General features: G+C 34.0%; 1 protein-coding gene across 1 annotated transcript; it reads right to left on the bottom strand.

Moving 5' to 3' along the window:
- Nucleotides 1-516: 516 nt before the first annotated feature.
- Nucleotides 517-19,821, bottom strand: mop (tyrosine-protein phosphatase non-receptor type protein myopic). The gene is made up of 20 exons (XM_089651636.1): nt 19,650-19,821; nt 19,363-19,565; nt 18,655-18,977; nt 17,886-18,346; nt 17,623-17,813; nt 17,334-17,478; nt 16,698-16,935; nt 14,483-14,682; nt 13,417-13,549; nt 12,393-12,569; nt 12,177-12,317; nt 11,547-11,630; nt 9,590-11,464; nt 9,034-9,467; nt 8,766-8,912; nt 8,252-8,380; nt 7,138-7,322; nt 4,648-4,847; nt 4,417-4,539; nt 517-3,274 (listed from the first exon to the last, which is right to left on the bottom strand). Exons 1-20 carry the CDS (start codon nt 19,734-19,736, stop codon nt 3,048-3,050), a joined length of 5,703 nt encoding a protein of 1,900 aa, XP_089507762.1. The 5' UTR covers nt 19,737-19,821; the 3' UTR covers nt 517-3,047.
- Between the last annotated feature and the right edge of the window lie 7 nt (nt 19,822-19,828).

Here is a 19,828-nt window from a genome sequence, read left to right as displayed (position 1 = left end):
ACAATTTTATTTTATAGATGCAAACTGGACCTTGAAGAAACTAAAATTCTTATTTTCAGTTACAAAGGTAATTTTATGGGATTTACTAGGTAAATAATCCCATACTAATTTAATATTGTACCTTTCTCTTTTTGCTCAAAATTCCATTGCTCAATATAGTGCTTCTTCCCCATATAGCCGGAGAGTTGGTGGCAGCTACAGTTTTAATAGCCATTTCACATGGGATTTGGTAGAATAGACACTCTTCAACAATATGCCCTGTGGTATGAACCCTTCCACACCCACACAATGAAAAGTCCTCGCTTGTGCAAAATGCACCCCCAAAAACTGCTCAGCTGCAACTGCACCTAATGCTGCTTATTACAATGTAATACTGATTATGAAATTAATTTCATTGGCTGGGATGCCATTTATAGATAAGAATCAAACACAAATATTATTTTTTAAATTTATTTATTATAATATAGGTAATAAAATTATGAATATAATAAAATTGTATAAATTATCGGTAGGTACCTATAATATTTATAATAATTTTAAGGATTAATGAATATAAACTTTGTATAATGAAACGTTACGTTGAATATAATTTGAAACAATTAAAGACAGCAATTCCAATCCACAAATAAAATATGCAAAATCTAAAGCAGTGATCGAAAATAAATACATGTTATATGGAAATAAAATACTAAATAAAATAAAACAAGATGAATTTATAAACAAATGTGTTATATGTTAATTAAATATATTAAGAAGATGAATCATGTTTACTGTTAACAATCAACTAAATTTGTCATAGGAAGTGGATTGTTATTAACTTATCTAAACATTCAATTTTAAGATAATAATCATCATATTTTTATGACACATTTAGCAATACTTTAAACCTTAAATATCCATATCAGTCAAATCACATTCCAAGATAATATCTTAAATTTATACAGGGTGTATCAGCACGTACCTGAAGGATTTAAACCAGTGATCGCTGACCATATTTAGAGTAAAAAATGTAGATGTCATTTTGATGTCCAATGATGTTTTTTTCAAATAAAAAAATTAAATTATCACACTGAATCGCATCGCAACGGATCATGTGATACACTCTCACTCATATGTACAGTGCTACTGGAATGAGAGGGATGTATGTACCCAGTTGCAGGGTGTGATGAAAAAAAATATTTTTTGCTTAATGGAAAAATATATATATATTATTTTTTTTAGAGTGAAAAAATATATCTTCAGACAGAAAAATGAAAGCTACAATTTTCACTCCAAATATGCTCAGGAACTGCTGATTAAAATCGTGAAAATAAATTTTCCTAACCAGTTCCACCAAAAAGATCTATTCAATATCCATGGCATTCAACATTTAGAACCGATTTTAACTGGTAAAAGACTTTTTCGGTTGTTAATGGTCTAATAATAATTTAATAATTACTAATAATTTATTTTTTTAATATATGTTTATTTAAAAAAAATCAATTTAGGAACTTATGTCTGAAAATGTTATGAATGAAATTTTTCAGGAAATCGATGTGACGCACTGCCAAATTGAAATTTCCTGAAAATCTTAATACAAAAAAAAAAATCGAAAAAAAAAATTGTTTTGGACCAAACAACATCAATAATGTTGAATTTTTCAAAATTAGCATTTTATGACACTCAAAAATCACAAGCTGCCATCGAACAGAATGTTGAGATTCCATATAATGTAAAAAAAAATTATTAGACCATTACAAAATGCAATGTTTCTAAAGACCAAAGAAAAGATATAAGTCGTATAATTTGAAAGACGCAACGTGATGTTATGTCATTTTTTCAGCACACCAAAAAAACTCAGAATACTTGGATAAAATTACACAGATTATTTATTTTTGTATGGTATATTTATTTCTGGTTTATTTAAAGGATTTTTAAAAAATTAATGTGATGTAAAAAAAATTGAAGACAATTTTTCAGAATGTATGAATGAATGTTTATTTGTAAGTGACAATTACTCATTGCTGCCTTTGATTCTAATATTGTCAGATTGCCGGTTTTGGTACTAACATTTTTGCACATTGTCACTTTTGTTTCTCATTTGTTCTTTTTTTATTTGTTTCTATCTACTGATGCACTCCGCCATTGTGTTACATAGTCATAATGGAGATTTGTGATAGCTCTGTATTACAGATTGACCTATTTGTTTCTCACTCTACAGCAGATTTCCGTGTTTAAAACTAAATTGAAATTGTATGCCTAATTGAGTTTTTGGTTCTAAATTCTGAAACAGATATTTAGAAATCCTCAATGTTGCCACATTCATAACTCATTTTTGTCAAAAATGTCAGATTGCCGCCTTTGTAATTATACGACTCACATAATGAAAACTAAAGCACATACGTTAACCATTACACACTGGCAAATGAGATGTTCTTCACAAATAAAAAAATATATGGTTGCCAGTAATATTTCGACTTCCGGCTTGGACACATTGAAAGATTTTGATAGAGTTAGAGTTAATTTTTTTTTTTAAACAAGTTTCACTTGTCCAATAAAGTTCTTTTCTCTCGTCATTTTTTCTCATTTACCCCACCATAATTCAAAAGTTATTTGCCCTTTTGAAGATACTCTTTATTGAACTTTGTGAATGTTTCAGATTACAGATAATGTGACAGTGATTAAATAGTTACAAAATCCAGCATTGTATTTGGTTATAATTTTCTAATTTGGAACATGAATAATACATATTAGTTGATAACAAAAATACCTGTACAGTCATATTTGTGGTATAAATAGATAAATAAAACCATTGATGATTACTTTGTTTTAGTAAAATCAGAGAGTAATTTGAATAGATTAATTTTCTTAGAGTTAGTTAATAATTTCCAACGAAATGAAAACAAGGACTTATGACGTAAGTAACTGGTAAATAGGATTACATATAAGTTAAAAATTATAAATGTGAATAATTTTAATTGGAATACAATAATATTTGATAAAATAATATATTTTATATTAGAAGCCCGAGTTCACACGGAAAATACCTCGTCGAAGATTAATAAATGCTATTCCTTGCGTTTCTTAAGACTCCACAAGGGGTCGAGGTAAGACAGGGGATCCTTCATGTCTCCACTCTTGAGCCCCGCCGCCTGTTTCATCTCTTCGAAGCTCTCCTTGCTGAACTTGCTGAGGCTCTCGGCCGAATGCTGGCGGGAGTGGGTGGGCAGGAAGGGCGGGGGGACGCTGGCTCCGCTGGGCACCGATACGGCTTCACCGCTGAAAGCTACGGTTCCTGGAAATATGCATTCATTAGTCTCTTGGCATTTGGGGATGCTGAGACTGATCTACTCAACTTCCCCACCACATGAAAGAAAAGGAAAAAGTCACGGTACAGCCCGGAATGGCATTGCTTTTATAGGTTGATGTAGCTGAATTAAAAATACATTTTCATTCTATCCCTTTGTAAACGGCATAAAAATTCAGAAGTGTGATGGGTTACACTAGTAAAGCTCTTAATTAAGGTCTGGGCAACTAACTGGTTGAAACACGGTTACCTCCACAGGTGCCTTACATAAGCAGTTCCCGCACATTCGATCGACCAAAAATTGATTTATTTTCTGTTAGGATTTTTCAAGAAAACAAACTCACTCTCATATGAAGCCGGATATAAAAGGCTATATTACAACACCTGTGTTCTTCGAAAAAACAGTCAAAAAGTTTTGAGAAAAACATAATTAAAGTCTTAAATTACATAAATAAAATACTTTAAAATAATTTGAAATTGTAACCAAAAGTGATTTCAATACGAATAATTAACACAAAAAATGGATCAAATTCTTTTTCGAAAAATATCGATGTTGAAGTGAAATTGTAATAAATTGTACTCTTTTGACCTTAGCTAAATTTTCAGTTAACAAAAAAACAATGTTTAAAATTAATCTTCAAAATCGGATTGTATATTTGGAATGCAAAAAATTACTACTGCCATAAACTATATTCAACATCATCATTTTCTTTGATTTGACACATCAAAGTGTACAACGACAGATCAGCGGTGTTTGTCTTTCAACACAGTATGCTGATAGATCGGCACTCTCAATGGAATACAAAGCATAGCTAAGAGGGTTCACAATATTACAGGAATAAATCATAATGTATTTATTTGTAAGAAACAAACATCTTATACATAGATACAAAGATAAATGTATATGTTAGACTAATTGAAGTCAAGCCAAAAAAGTTTATTATGCTAAGGTTGCTTAAAGATGTTCTTATTGTCTCTTAAAACTAATATAAAGTCTGGGGAAGAGGAATATAGGATAAGGATAGGGATGCTCCCGATACATTCCATACTCACATATTAATTTACGATCTATTTAATGAATTAATTAATTTGTGTTACTTCTATTTGATTTAAACTGTAACATGTATTACCTGAGCATAGAACGCCTTGTACATAGAATAGCACAGTTCGATAGATATCAACAAGGTACTTTGTGTCCTCCAGGACATTCGTTCGAGTGCCGCACAAATAAAGGAAGCCAGTGTCCAACATTTCTGGAAAAAAGGAAAAAAAAATTTAAATGCGTAACCATTAAAAAAATAGAAAAAAAAAACAATATAACATAAACAATATCAGGTTTGATAGAAGTGATGGTAGCTCACCCCGGAGTTCTATATAACCCGCCCTGACCTGACACATAACCATGGTCAGTAGAACAATCAAAGCGCTACGACCAGCCCCGGTGCTGCAGTGGACCAGGGTTCTCGGCAATTCAGCTTCTTCATCCTCAGGCACATCCACATTTTCATCTCTCGTGTTCAATATCTTATCCACCAGCAGGACTAATGGAGCGCTTACAATCCTGAAAAGGAGTAACAGATATATAAATCAATATTATATATTTATTTATTGTTATCAAGTTTCAATTGTAGACCTCCATTTTAATTTTTCCATTTTTGCAGCGTGAATTTTTGTTATTTAAAATTATTATATAAATTTTATGTTCACTTCTTCCTCTGTGATTTTCTTTCGAAGAGAGAGAGAGAGAGAGAGAGAGAGAGAACCATGCTTAACGTCTTTTGTTTTTATTCTATCCCTTTTTCTCCCCCTCTCCACCTCCTTCCTTAATTCAATTAGAAACGCAGTTAGTATTGTGTAATCTCTTTGCTCCTCTCCCCGTAAAATTAATCTTTTTTTTTTTAAAGCTGCATTTAATTTTTGATACTTCCCCAACTTCCTCTACCCCGTATCCTCCCCGAAAGGAAGGAGAGGAAGTTCTGAGAAAGATAATGCGATTTGGTTCTGCTGTGTAATTATTATTATGCGTGACAGCTGTTTCGCCTTTTGAAGGCATTATCAAACTGTGGTTAGGTAACTTACAAACAATCTATTTATATTAATTTTATAAGAACTTTTAAATTATAAAATAATTTAATAAATTTATATCACAATTAACATTTTATTTATAATGAAAAAAAATTGCTTTTATTGTTATTTCCTAAGCCCTATTAATTTTCGAGTAAAATGTCAGAAATTATAAATGGTTATTAATTACCCTAAGCCCCCGTAGTAAGCGTTGAAAAATGGTTTGAAAGGGAGATATGTAAATACGAATGTTAGAGGGAGCGTGTTAACATTAAAAAATGTTAACAATTAAAACAGAACTCGTTTGAAATAGAGCAAAAATCTCCGACAAATGCTTTATTTGCATTTAAAGATACACTGTGAATTTTGTCATGCCTATAACATATTAAATAACAGAACAAAACATGTTTATCAGAATTTTCTTTGCGATTTTTTTCTATCGAGGGAATTTCATATAATTAATGTTTCAGCATAACAAATGTATCGATATTATCTTCAAAAATAACATATATTTTTTGGGGAACTTAAAAACTTAGTGTAAACGAGAAAATTGTTATAAATCGGTAGAAATTGGGTATGCGGGGGATAAAGAGAACGGCTTAAGCAAATTGAAAAATCATTTTTTTAGCAAATTTCTAGTAAGGATATGTCCTACTTTATTTCTTTGTGTTTTAAATATTAAAATGTGGGCCATTAAAAAAATCAATTTACGTGATTTTAGAGACAACTTTGGAATTATTTTGCGGGTTAATTGTAATTATTAACAAATAATGTTGCATTACTTACAGAGTTAATAGAATGATGAATAAAATAAAATTTCGTAAAGTGGTGTTTTTTGGGTATAAATTTTAATTTATAATTATTTGTGATTTAAATTTAGGTTCATGAAAATGTTTTTTAAATCATTTTTATTTTATATTTTCATCTTGTCAGTAGAGCAAACAGAGCAAAATAATATCTTTAAATAATCATAATTTAATTCACAAATAATTTCTAAATAATTATGTAATGGCCTATATTTCAAAATTTAAAATATAAATAAATAAAGTAGCACATATCCGTTATAGATATTTGCTACACCTTTGGATTGAAAAAATAATTTTCAGTTTTGTTAAGAAATTGAGAATTTGGCGTCAAATCCAAATTTAAGTTTTTAAAGCAAACAGAGCAAAATATATATTTTTAATAATTATCATTAACTCATAAATTGCCTCTAAAATTAGAAAAATTTATTCTAATAGCCTATATTTTATAATTTAAAACACAAATAAATAAAGTAGCACACATACGTTTTTAGATATGTATTTGCTAAAACTTTGGATGAAAAAATAATTTTCAGTTTTTTTGAGTATTTTGGCCTCAAATGCAAATTTAAGTTTTGCATTCGTTCCCCTTAAATCTTACCCACTTATCGTTTTGTTTAAATTTTACTAAAAGTCGTTAGTAAGGTGTTTCTAAATTAATAATTTGGATGACTCCATATTTATGTGAAATAATATTGCAAAAGATTATTTATTTATTAAGGAAACTGCGCTTCATTCCAGAAGGCGGCAGGGAACGGTTTTTTTTTTGGTCGAACTATAGGACCTGAAGGAAATAGTGAAGGAGACTGGCGCAGGAGAGGAAATGTTTCTCAAAGGCCAATGTTCAGAGGCTCCCCGAGGGTTTTAGCTTATAGCATCGACGATAATGAATATCGCAATAGATAAAAAAGGTTTTTTTTTTAATTCATTTATCATGTATACACTATTGTTATCTACATATCAAAGTGATTTATTTTCTCTTACCTTGCTGGGAACACATTAATCTGATAATGCGTTATCATGTGCTGAATATTTTTGTATTGTATCACCAATTTTCTTTCAGTCCAGTTGATGTTACAATTGTTAATATCAATTAGAGTAACATTTAAATCAGGAGACAGCTCGAGTTTCTGATTCTTTGCCGTTGGACCATAAAACTTTCCTTGCAACTAAAACAAAGATAAATAAAATATATTATTGTAAACAATAATATGCCGTTTATAGCACACCATACTTTTGTTAATATTATTGTTTTTTAATATCATAAAACACAGCTTAATAATGTCGCTTAATAATGCTTAATTAACCACTCAGAACATTAGAACGTCAAAAGACGTAAATATGATAATAGCGGTCAAGACATTTTTTCAGACGTCTTTTCACGTAAACGCGCGAGATTTTACAAAAATCGATTTATTTCCATCACTAGTATACGGATTGCCATGATTTAAAAAACAGAGTATCGATAATGAATAACGCTACGCGTCTGTATTCAAGAATATCTATGGAATGTAGAGGTGCATTATCTAAGTCGATTGGATCTGTCATCCTGTTCGTTCATAATTTATTGCGTTTCTAAATAATTTATTAAAAATATTTTAGTTTGGACGGTTAATATTTTGAGGTGACTAATAGTTTTTAATTATATTTCTTCAATATATAAAGTGTTATTTCTTTATGATACTCAGAAAAAAGTACATTTTCACAGCTTTGAAATTTTGCGATGCGATTTTTACATATTTTTGACGTTTTCAGAAAATGTATATTTAGAAACGCAAATATTTACGTATAACAATACAATACGAAAGTGAATTTCATAATCTTTTCAAAACATTTTTTAGAATAAGGCTACGTTTCCCAAAACGTGAGTTATGAAGCTTTTAACAAAACTCGTAAATATCACAAAAATTTTCACGTTTTGACAGTTCGCAAAGGAACACAAAGTAAATAAAAGTCTTTGTCTGAGAGGTTAAATAGCTTTGCTTGAAATCATTCTTTTTTTAAACTAGAGGAAGATTAATAAGTTTCAGTAGGCCTACTGAAATTTAATAACGTATGTAAAAATAAACACTATAATATTAGGAAGATATAATTTTACCTCAATTTCAGTTTGTAAACATACAATAATGGACACTTTTTGCTGGTACACCATTTGCCAAAAGTAGATGTAATTCTCCTCAATGGGCAGGTCTGATACTATCATTGGAATGGCCCAAGAAGAAATTTGCTGAAAATGTTGAACAGATGTCAATTGACGAGAGGCATTATCAAACGCAAGCAATTACATATTAGAAACTATATTACCTACAAATTATAGTAGCGTTGGTAATGTAGTTTTAGTGATTTGTCTTATATCTAGTATTGTTCTAGTTTCCATATTATTTGATGTTACTGTTACATGTTTTACTAATATTGTTTTAAATTTGGTTTTATCAGTTTACTGTTATCACGCTTTAAAATTTTTGTGTATAATTTTCGATAGCTCACTAGGTCTATTCTGTCCTTAAAATCCATGTAAAAGCCCGGCTGGACATAAAACCAAATAAAATAAAATAAAAAATTGAAATGAGCAGGCAACAATGTAAAGAAATATAATGATCAATTGAAATTACCTGAACATGAGATGCATTTACATAGCCTTCATCGGAATCAACCTTCAGTACAACTCGAGAGTCATCGTAAGGGAAAACATCAGGTGATGCATTTTTACCCAAATTGTCCTTAGCTACTTTTGTAGATTTGTTGCAATTTTCTTTGGCCTATAATGAAGAGACAGAAAAATTTTAGCAAATATTTAGTTTTTTTTTTTTTTTTTATAATTTTATAATGATAAGCAAATTAAATGCACACTAAACAAAATAAAAATAAGAGTTTTCAAACCTGAGCATCCTGCATCTTTTTCCATTTGGAATCCAGCATAGTTATTCCAGAATGAGTTTTCTTTGTGAATCCATCGACAAATAACTGAAGACTTTTCACCTCCTGTGTAAATTTATTGAGTAAGCTAGGATCGGAGAACAAATCTCTTTTAGGGGGTCGATCAGCTATCTTGACATACATCTGCGTATTGACTTCTTCGGTTGCTTTGTACGAGAGGTAACCCGTGTCATCCAGCGACGGTGCTTTACGAATCACATGTTCAGATATAGGGGGAACTTTAATTTCAGGCATTAAAGGTTTTTGCTCCACAGTGAAATCTAATCCAGAGAGTAAATCAATAGCAGAAGGTTCTTTCACAACTACGGGTGGTTCCGCTTCTTTCAGTTCTTCAGCGGGCTCTTCCTTTGATGGAGAAGATTTAATAGCTCCATTACCTAAAAAAAAAATTAAGAAACAGTGACTAAACGGAACATTTCTGCAGTAAGAGATTTAATTAAAGATATAAAGAAACAATAGTGCAGAAAACCAAATGATAATAATAACTGAAATTTATTACCTTGATCTGAATTGGTTGTCGTTGTTTTATTATCGTTTGAATTAACATAAGTTAAAGATGTCTGTTTGCTATAACTTTTGGGATTCTCGTTGATGGGAGCAACGACTTCGGGTTGATTATTTTGCGGATCACTTGGTGTGCTGGGAGTCGAGTACCCTACACTCTGGTGCCCGTATGGCAGAGAGTAATACTGAGAGTTTTGGGCGGGTTGAGATGTGGCCACACTTGCATCAGCGGCTGATTGATCGAATGGAACAGATTGAGTCTGTGTCGTACCGTAAGTGCCAGCGTTTGTGTATAAGTTGTTCATTTGACTGACGTTAGAAAAATTTGCATATTGCATTTCTACTGAAGGATTATTCTCTACCTTAGGATATTCATAGTTGTAGTAATAGGTGCCGGTGCTAGGGTTGTATGTATAGCCCGGATAGGTGTCACCAGCTTGTGGCTGGTTACCGGGTGTTAGAACTTGATTACCATCAGTATATTGTTGGGGTGTATAATTTTGAGCAATGCTAGCCGAGTTAACTTCAGTATTTTTTGCTTCCAATTGAGGAACTTCATTGTTGTAATAGTTTGAAGTACTATATTGTGAATTATATATCAGGGATGGCCGAACTTCTTGTGCCTGGATCGCAGGAGATGGGTAGTGTTGTTGAATATGAGATTGGATAGGTGCATCAGAGGTCTCTTGCTTCAAATCAGGTGTCGTCATTGAAGTAAACTGTGCATTGTTAGAAGACTGCAATGTTGCAGCTGAAGGATACCCTGCATTTTCAGAATTTGGATAAGTAAATGGCTGCGATGAGCCTAGATTTTCATTAGGCACTGATGATTGATAATTTTGAGAAAGTGGGGCGTTCTGAGCTTGGTTTAAAGGCTGAGGACTTGAGTAGCTATTGTTTGTGAATTGGGATTGATGATAACTTTGCATTCCAGGCTCTTGATTAATACTTTGAAATTGATTTCCTGTATTTGTTGGAACACCACCATCAAAAGTATTTGTGTAAGATTGTGTGGCTGGGCTGGAATATGCCATATTGGAAGAAACAGCGGGTGATGGATTGTTACTACTGTAATAAGTATTTCCTGAATTTGGCAATGAATTATTGCCACCATACTGTGAAATAGTAGGATTATTGTGATCGGCGTAAACGGCTCCTGAATAAGGTACATTTTGCACTGAAGAAATCTGTGGCTGGTTTGAAGGTGCATTTAACTGCTGTTGATTAGGCATTAGGGAGTACGAGCCATCAGGATTGACGTGCTGTTGAGGATAAGAAATATTCATGTTTTGCATTTGGCCAGAGAGGTCACTGCCATAGGAAGCTGGGACTGTATTAGTATCCAACGGATTGTATCCCGGGTAATTCTGATTCATATACTGGTTACTCGTGGGTACACTCTGTGCTGTATATGCTTGGTTATTGACATTAGTTGTGTTCTTGTCAACGCATGCATAACTGTAAGTATCATAAGCCCCACTTCCTGTAACAGCGGGATAAGTAGTTGCAGTGGGATTGTACTGAGAATAAGGCGGCAGTGATGGTTGCTGATACTGCACCGTATTGCTCTGAGCGATGTTTTGTTTCATATCAGATGCATTAGCGCTTTTCATTGTGTTATTGACATTATCAGCCACAGTAGAGGCATTGAACTGTTGATAATAATGCATTCCTGTCTCTGGTTTTGAGTAGGAATTGTCGTAATTTCCATACGAGAATGGAGTTTGTTCTGGATATGAGTGTGCCGTGTACTGTCCAGTGGCTTGTTGTATATACTGGTATCCTTTATATCCATCAGCATCTGACTGATAGGCCTGACGCGTACTCCTCGAGGTATCGGGATAGTTGGTGGATTGACTGTCACTTGTTCCTGAAAGATTGCATCATGCAAAAATTATTTTCAAAATACAATATTTTGCAATACTAGATGTTAATTTTATTTTAATATATACCTTCTGATCCCACGGGAGCTGGTCTGACATAAGGTGGGTACATTTGGCCAGCATAGGCAGAATCCGGAGGATTGGTATCGACAGCTGTCAAATAAATCAGAGCAATGTTACAGTCTGCTCAAAGAATAATAGCCTTGAGAATATGGCAGCTCTACTAAATATTGTAAAATTGGGATGTATATAAAATTTAAAAAAATATATGTAGATATATATTTGTAAAATCAGCACCCTTGAGGTGATTTTGAACAAAAATGGTACTATAAAAATCATCCAAATATTATTATTATTAAATGGTAATATTTGTTTGTATATTATTGTCATAAATAATAACTTTACTAAGCATGTTTTGTGAATGGCATAAATGTATTTATTTAAAGGGACTTATTACAGAACAATAATAAAAAATTTATTCATTATTTGTGAGTCTATGGGAGGGATGAGTTATAGTAAATCAGTTTTTCAGCACTCGAATTTAAGTGCAGCAACTTAATAAGTAATTTTCAATGAATAAGTGCTGCACACATTGAAAGTCTACATGGAAAATAGTTTTTAAAGAAAAAAAAATTCAACGCATAGCAGTGCTTGGAGGCATTATTTTTTTTTAATATACAGATATGTAGCTAAAAATACCTGGCTGATAAGCTGCAGAGGATCTATTTTTCATGTAAGGCAGGAAATCTTTAAGTTTCGGTCCACTGGATGCAGAATCTTTTGGAAGGGCAGAAATAGAAGTATTCACTTCTGCCGAGGAAGATTTGGCAGCAGCAACAGCTGAAATACAAAAATATTAATAAATATCTGCAAGTCATTAAATTATTGGTAATGATAAATGTATAAATTATTTACCTTGCTTTGACAAATTGTTTGCCAGCAACTGTGATCTTTCCTCTTCTTGAACTTTACAAGTGCTTTTCACTCGAGTCAGCAATCTCGAGACGTTAGACAATAGTTTACGGTAAAACTCCAAGCCCTTTAGCGATTTGTTCAACAAATCTTCGTATGTATCGTAAGATGCAATCAGAGCTGCAAGAAGAGATATATAATTGGTAACAGGTCCCTACAATTACATAATCCTTGTATGATTGATCTAGTTCTGAGTCAATTGATTATTTTACATGACCCACTGGCAAAGTGATCGGGTCAAAAGTACCCGATCTTTGATCAGATACTATTAAACACAGAAAAAATTCTATAGATAGATTGATGCATTGTGTAGGCCGGGTGTATCGAGTCACAACACAAAAACAGAGATGGTTAATCTGAATGAACTGTCACTGCGGTTCCAGGCTGGGACCGCAATGACAGTCTATTTCAGATATCAGGTATTTACAATCCCCATATCTCTGTCGCAAGAATGAGATTCGAGCCAAATATCCAAAATTTAATAATGTTATAATAATTATTAAGTTCTGCAAGTTTTTCTGTTATTTTTCCAGTTTTTAATGTGACAGCTGTTTCGGCTTTTGAGGCCATTATCAAACTGTTTGTTACTTTTAATACCAAAATTTATACATCTATGGTCAAAGTTAAACATGCCCATCACGGTCACTGAATGAGCTGACAAAATTCTGATCAAATGATCGAATCTTTTTAAAAAAGTGACCTGTTCGATCATTGGAGGTTGGTCATCGGGTCAAAATGATTGAGTCTACGAGAAATAGATTGATCCACTGGTGAGCGCCCCTGAGGTGATAACTCACAAAAGCGGCGCTATAAAAATTGTCCAATTATCATAATTATTATTAATGGTGTAGGAATTAGGGCAGCATAATGAAATAGGGGCAGAAAGAAATAGGGAGGTGGAAGGAAATGCCATTGAAGTTCTTGCTTACGATCTTGAATACAATCACTATGTACATGAATTATTTACCTGTTAGTGTAGAGTCGCGTTTGCGCAATACGTCAGATATTAATTTCCTCGTCGTTGCATATTTGGCGTAGGCGTCTGTCAATGCTTTCAGAATATTTTCTTGGGCAACCATATTTTGTTCAATCAGTCCCACCTAATGATAACAGGCAACAAATATCAGAAAACAAGAATGCGTTGACATACTCAAATACATAATTTTTTGACAAATTGTATAAACTCAGATGTTTTATTAAAAATGGATTGGTATAAATGAATTATGGTACTGCAGCTGACAATACCAATGAACGCTCTCTTTCTGTTATATGTGTCACTTATAAGAAAAAGGGAGAGTTTACAAAGGAGTTATCAGCGGTCTTCCTTTAATATAATTATTTTTCTGGACATTAGGCTTTTCATTAACTTTTAAAACATACTAGCATACATATTCAAACACAGAAATATTTTGGACAATGTCCAAACTGCTTGTTACACTAGAACCAAGGGGCATAATCTTTTACTTATGCCTTTTGCTAAAACAACTTTTGGCCAAAGAAATTTTAGATGCTTTGCAACAAAGCTATAGCACTTCCACTGGTAATTATACAGAACACAAATTATTTGAAATATTAATCAGATACAAAATCTTGGATCAGAGAACAAGACATATCAAGCATCAACGATTTTATTAAAACCAAATTATGAGTATGTATTTATATGGCCAGGTGCTGATTGCCTTTTACTTTAAATGTAATATTGTGTTATTTTTATTTTTGTTGTACATTGCTTATGTTATAAATTGTGGTTACTCTCAACACAAGAGATGATTTCGGCTACGTCATTAACGCCATTTTTTGTAATATTAGCACTCCAATACACCCAAAAGTCAAAAGCCGTTACTGTATTTGTTTTTTGTACAAATTTAGTTTTATTCCGAGATTGATGAAATGCACACTTGATTTTGGAAACCAGAGGAAGATCACTGTCTACATGAGATTTGGAAAAACCGCCCCCATCCTGTTTTCCCACCCCTTGTTAGATTTGACCTGCATAAAATCATATTGCAGTCTAATTTATTAGAGTATCATACTTGTTTGTTGTGTTTTTCTATCTCCTGTTTGAAGATTTCATCCAAGGACTCTCCAGTTCTAGTCACCAGCTGCGAGGTGATGTCATCGGAGTTGACCGACTCCCGGAGCATGGCCACCAGCATGTTCCGCTGGGTCTGCATCTCATTCACTTTGGCCACCAGAGAGCGCATTTCGGCTATCGAGGCGTTATCAACACTGTCTGTTGAATCGAAATAATAATGCATTTGTGGATTAGAACAAAGTTTTACTGTGATGAAATTCACAGAACTTGCATTTGTGGTATCAGTCTGTATTTTTAACAGATTTATAAGGGTCGAAAGGCCGAAACAGCTGTCAAATTTTATAATAATAAAATGATAATGCATGGATTCCTTCAGACAGACTGAAAGTATTTTTTACTAAAACTATTTTCTTATTCAACTATTTAAAAAGGTATATATTAGATGATTACACAGCATTTCGACTTTTTTTATCTATATTAATTTTGAATGAATATTTTAAAGCTCCACAGCTTACGATGGGAAAAAATTGTCATTTAATAACAGTTAGATAAGAATTTCATACGGTCAAAGATTTTAACATTTCGTTTTGTCACAGTTCACACTTCTGGAGTTTTTAGTGGAACGCACAAATAGAATTTCGTCTTTATGGTTAAGATTTGAGCAAATTGCTGACATAATTAGATGAACATGCAAAAACAAAACCTAAGGCAGCAGATAAAATATATTTTTTTCATTTCATCAAAAGTCTCCTCAGTAGATTCTGATAAATTTCACAAAACAATTAAATAATGAATAAGATAAAGATATTTTGTTGCCACTGATAGTCGCAGGCTTAAACAACAATTATATAGGTACTTACAGTATAATGGCATTTAGTGACTCTCCTCTTCGACAGGTCACATCTCTTCACCTTGCTTGCTTAATCATGTATTGTTTATCCAATAACTTAAACTTAATTTTTAAATGTAAAATAAAGGGTGTATTAGCACATACCCGAAAAACTTTAACCAGCGATTCCTGAGCATATTTGGAGTTAAAAATGTACACGTCATTTTGCAGATCAATGACATTTTTTTTCAATTAAAAACAAAAAAACATACTCTTCCATCACACGTTGCCGCTGGGTACAACTGAGCGCATCATGTGATAAGCATCCCTTCTTGTTCCAGCGTCAACATACAGACGAGACAGAGCATGTATCATGTGATCCATTGCGATGAGTAGCAATGTGATCAGTGGCGACATGTGGTAGAAAAATATTGTTTTTCTTTGTAATAGGGAATTCTCTTCACACCAAAAAATCACTTATTATTAATTATTCACATGTAGAAACACTTCAGACACAAGAATACATAGTTTTTATAATTTTCAAAAATCATTTATTAAAGTTATAATGACTTTAAAAACAGGCGCGAACGAAATATTTCAATGCAGCTAAAAACGCCCGGTGATTGATCAAGCGTTCAAGGGCGAACGATGACGTCACTGTTGACCGGCCTGAGTAGATCCTGCAAACCGATGGCGGCGGCGGCGGCAAAGGTGTGACGTAGCACTTGTGACGTAGTGGTCAAAATGGCGCATGACCGTTTTCAGAGCCGAAATAGCACGCAATTTTTAAAACAACTACAAAAAATTGAAAATGCATTTAAAAAAAAAAGAAAAAAAAGAGGCACATAATAAAATAATTATCATTATTGAAATAAATTATTTACAAAATGCACGAGAATTCCCTATTGAAACAAAAAACTACACTTTTACTCCAGATATGCTCAATTTGGGAGGGAGGTTTGGGTACAGCAGGGGTACTTGGGTTCATCGAGTGAGGTGTGTCTAAGATGCATCTGCCCACCACCTGCGTGGCCTGGGAGAGGCTGAATTGGGGAGACCCTTTAACCTCTCCAACTGGTCTCTCGACCCATAGCCTTACGCCGAAGCGGGAGGAATATATTTATATTTCACTCCTGGACACACTGATCCCTAGATTCCTACCCATCCCTCATACCTTTTACCTTCCCTGAACACCTCTCTTCATCACCAAAGATGACATAGGTCCTCAGGGGAAATTATTTTTCTCGGGGTTTCCTGAGTGGGGTTAGTGTAAAAAAAAATTCTCAGGATTCGCTGGTTAAAGTCTTTCGTTCTAGTATTTTTCGTTTTCACACAAGACGTGCGAGAAGGAATATCTTGATTGATGACATACAAAATAGCATACCTTTAATGGACTTCAACGAAGGCACATGAACATCAATCTCCTCGAGCGGCAGAATTAGTATCTTCAGGTTGGCGAGGTGAAGGGTCATGGCCTTGTGCAGGGTCTGGTTGCTCTCATTGGCCTTGTTATGGGCGTCCAGGTACTTGTTGGCCTCCCGGGACAGCTCCGTGCTGACGATGGAGGGCGGCCGGGCCGAACCCATTATCTGCTGGTACTCCTTCTCGTTCGACTCTTCCTCCTGGACAATTGGTAACACAATGAAAAACTGTTAGTAACAATACTTGGCCACTTTTTATATCCCCTACTTGAAAAAATACAAAAGCTATAAAATAACCTGGGCTTATTTGGAGTAAAAAATATTCATGATATTTTGATCTCCGGTAACATTTTTAGTAATCTTTATTTTTTTCAAATACAAACAAAAAAATTGTTTCAAATATCGTCGACGGCAACTCAATCCCCTGCCCTGATCCCAATTAATACCTACCCAATGTTCAGACAATAATGCAATCTACATTTTTAGCCCCACTAAGCTCAGGAATCGCTGGTTAAAATTTTGAAAGGGATACCGCTCAACGCTCTGTAAAGTATCCACTGATCGATGGTTAGTTAAGAGTAAAAGGGTTAAAAGAATACCTGAATGATTTTCCTTGTATCATGCAACATGGCTTCAACTTCGGTGTGAATATCTGCGAGATTGTTCATTGTGTCAATCAGGTTTTGGATTGCATCTGTTTTGACACTCAGTGAAGCGCACCTGTCCACTAAATCCTGCGGGAGCCTGATAAATAAAAATAAACATTATAAGTGACTCTTAAAAAAACATTGATTAATGTGTTGTTTACAAATATATAGAGATTAATTAGTACAGGTGCATTGACCGGTACTTGCTCTCTGTTAATATTATTCTCAGCTATCAACTGACCTCTCGGGCTGATTAAATGCATCCAGTTGGTCCAACTGCAATGAAGACATAAAGTCATTGAGCTGGGAATCTTTTATGTCCACAGCTCCAATTATTTTTCTAAGGAGCTTCGCCTTCTCTTCTGAATACATGGAGGAAGCCTCGTGAGCGCCCATCGGAACTAGCCGACCAAATATATCTGGACCGGATACCTTAAAAAGAAAAACAATATTTTACTATACATTGATATTAATTTGACACAAATTTGAATAGATAAAACTCACCTCTGGGTCATTCAAGTTAACCGGGATGCCCTTTGCTAAGGAAGCTGGTTTAGGTTCTGAGAGCAAATCTTTATCTGGCACTTCCTCGTGATAAATGAATTCATTTTCATTTTTAGCTGCTTTGCGTTTACCCTCCACAACATCATTGGTGAAAGTGAGGGCTTCGTTGATGCATTCCATTTGAGGCAGACCCTTGGACAGTTTTTTGGCTTCAACCAGTTTTTCACAAGCCGCCTGGTAGAATGCTACTCTCTCTCCCATCTTCTGCTGCTCTTCTGATTGCATTCCTTGGAAGAGGTATACCACGCAGCTGATGTAGGAGACTTTGAAAGTCAGGTATTTGATCCAGGTATTGCACATCTTGGATCCTACATTTTCTTGAAAGTTATCAGCACTTTGTGAGGACTCCAATGCGGATAGGGCACCTTTGTAGTAGTTTAAGACTTGCATCCCTATGGCACCTGTTAAAAAATGGTGATAAAAAAAATATATATTCAAAAGATAGATATGTACTAACATGTTTGGCAATTTTAAATATAAAGTTTGTCATTGACTTTAATGATACATCAAAGTTTACACCGACAGATAGGTGCTGTGAGGCTATAGGTGTATTACGTAACCTAGGTGCGCAGATAGTTCAGTGCTCTGACTAAAATGGTTAAATCTCTAAGATCATCAACAAATTCATTTGAGCACCTAGACAATATTGCAGAGAGCGTGAGAGAATAACAATTGAATGTATTAATGAAGTATTAATATATGTACTAACCAACAATTGATGGTTTCCTATTATCTTGCATACTCTTCTCCAAGATACATTCCTGTGCTTGAGCGAGACAAACATCTTGAAATAGTTTCATAACTTCAGGGCTCAGATCTATCCCGGAGGGCTGCGGGTAATGTTCCCTCAAGTGCTGGAAGGCCCAGACGGCACTTTGGAAGTGCGTACAGGCGGCTTTCATGCTCTCCGGAGTGGCGCGAGATTCCGCAGCACCGAGCTTGCAATGGAGGGCCCCGATGTTATAAAGGACGCATACTATTTCAAAACGAATATCTGCCAATGTGCATACAATGTTGGCGAAGAGATCTTTCCTGGAAAATTATTACAACTATTTATTTTTTCATTGAGCAGGATGACAACTGTTGTCTGAAGTGATAAACATAATAAAGCTAACAAACCGGGGCTCTTTCTAAATTAGCATATTGTAAAATGCGCAATGACTCATATTTAAAACATAAATAACAACTGAAATGTTTCATTGTGTAAATAATGACTCATTTATTATCAACTCTTTAATGACAGACAATTAATAACACAGCCAGACAATATTTTTGTAAATTTTTGAAAGAATTAATATATTCCGACAATATTTTATCTCCAGCAACACAAATTTTAATGCTTTGAAATGTACGCTTGTCTCACAATACAAAAAAGGGTGCTTTACACTAAATTGATTAATAAAAATTATGTCCTCACCATGCAAATGTTACTGCAGCAGGTTGGCCTTTGTTCATTGGAAAGCGACTTTGAAGCGATTTCAGCTGACAGAAATATCTTTTCAGGGCTGCACAACCTGTTAGGTCCAAGGCAGGCCGGACGGCCGCTGATCGTAATCCTTCGAGCTGGTGTATTTCATTATTATAAGATTCGGGATCTTCTCGGTAAAACTCCGCTATGTACTGTAGGAAAATTATAGCAGATTATGACCAGACAAACAATTGTAATTGGATAATCGCGATCAATCAATAATTTCAATACAATACCTGCTTCAATTTAAGACCAAAAGATGCATTTTCGTGGCTGGCCTTTAGATCAAATGTGATCATAGGCAGTCTCGGGACTGCCTCCATTGTTTCTAATCAGATTTTGGGAGTTATTTATTTATTTATCCACCTTTACAATGACTTTTGACGTCTGATTAAGACATAAGATCACAACCAGA

This window comes from Hesperophylax consimilis, chromosome 4 (assembly GCF_061612785.1).
Source record: "Hesperophylax consimilis isolate HC1 chromosome 4, BYU_Hcon_1.0, whole genome shotgun sequence".
Taxonomy (NCBI): Eukaryota; Metazoa; Arthropoda; class Insecta; order Trichoptera; family Limnephilidae; genus Hesperophylax; species Hesperophylax consimilis.
The sequence above is the reverse complement of the archived record's forward strand: the minus strand, read 5'-3'. Positions and strand labels throughout refer to the sequence as shown.

Coding starts and splice junctions, on each gene's coding strand:
- mop (XM_089651636.1), bottom strand. CDS start 19,736: ATGGAGGCAGTCCCGAGACTGCCTATGATCACATTTGATCTAAAGGCC. Junction 17,479..17,622: donor GCATTTAATCAGCCCGAGAG/GTCAGTTGATAG, acceptor TTTATTTATCAG/GCTCCCGCAGGATTTAGTGG. Junction 11,465..11,546: donor AGCTCCCGTGGGATCAGAAG/GTATATATTAAA, acceptor GCAATCTTTCAG/GAACAAGTGACAGTCAATCC.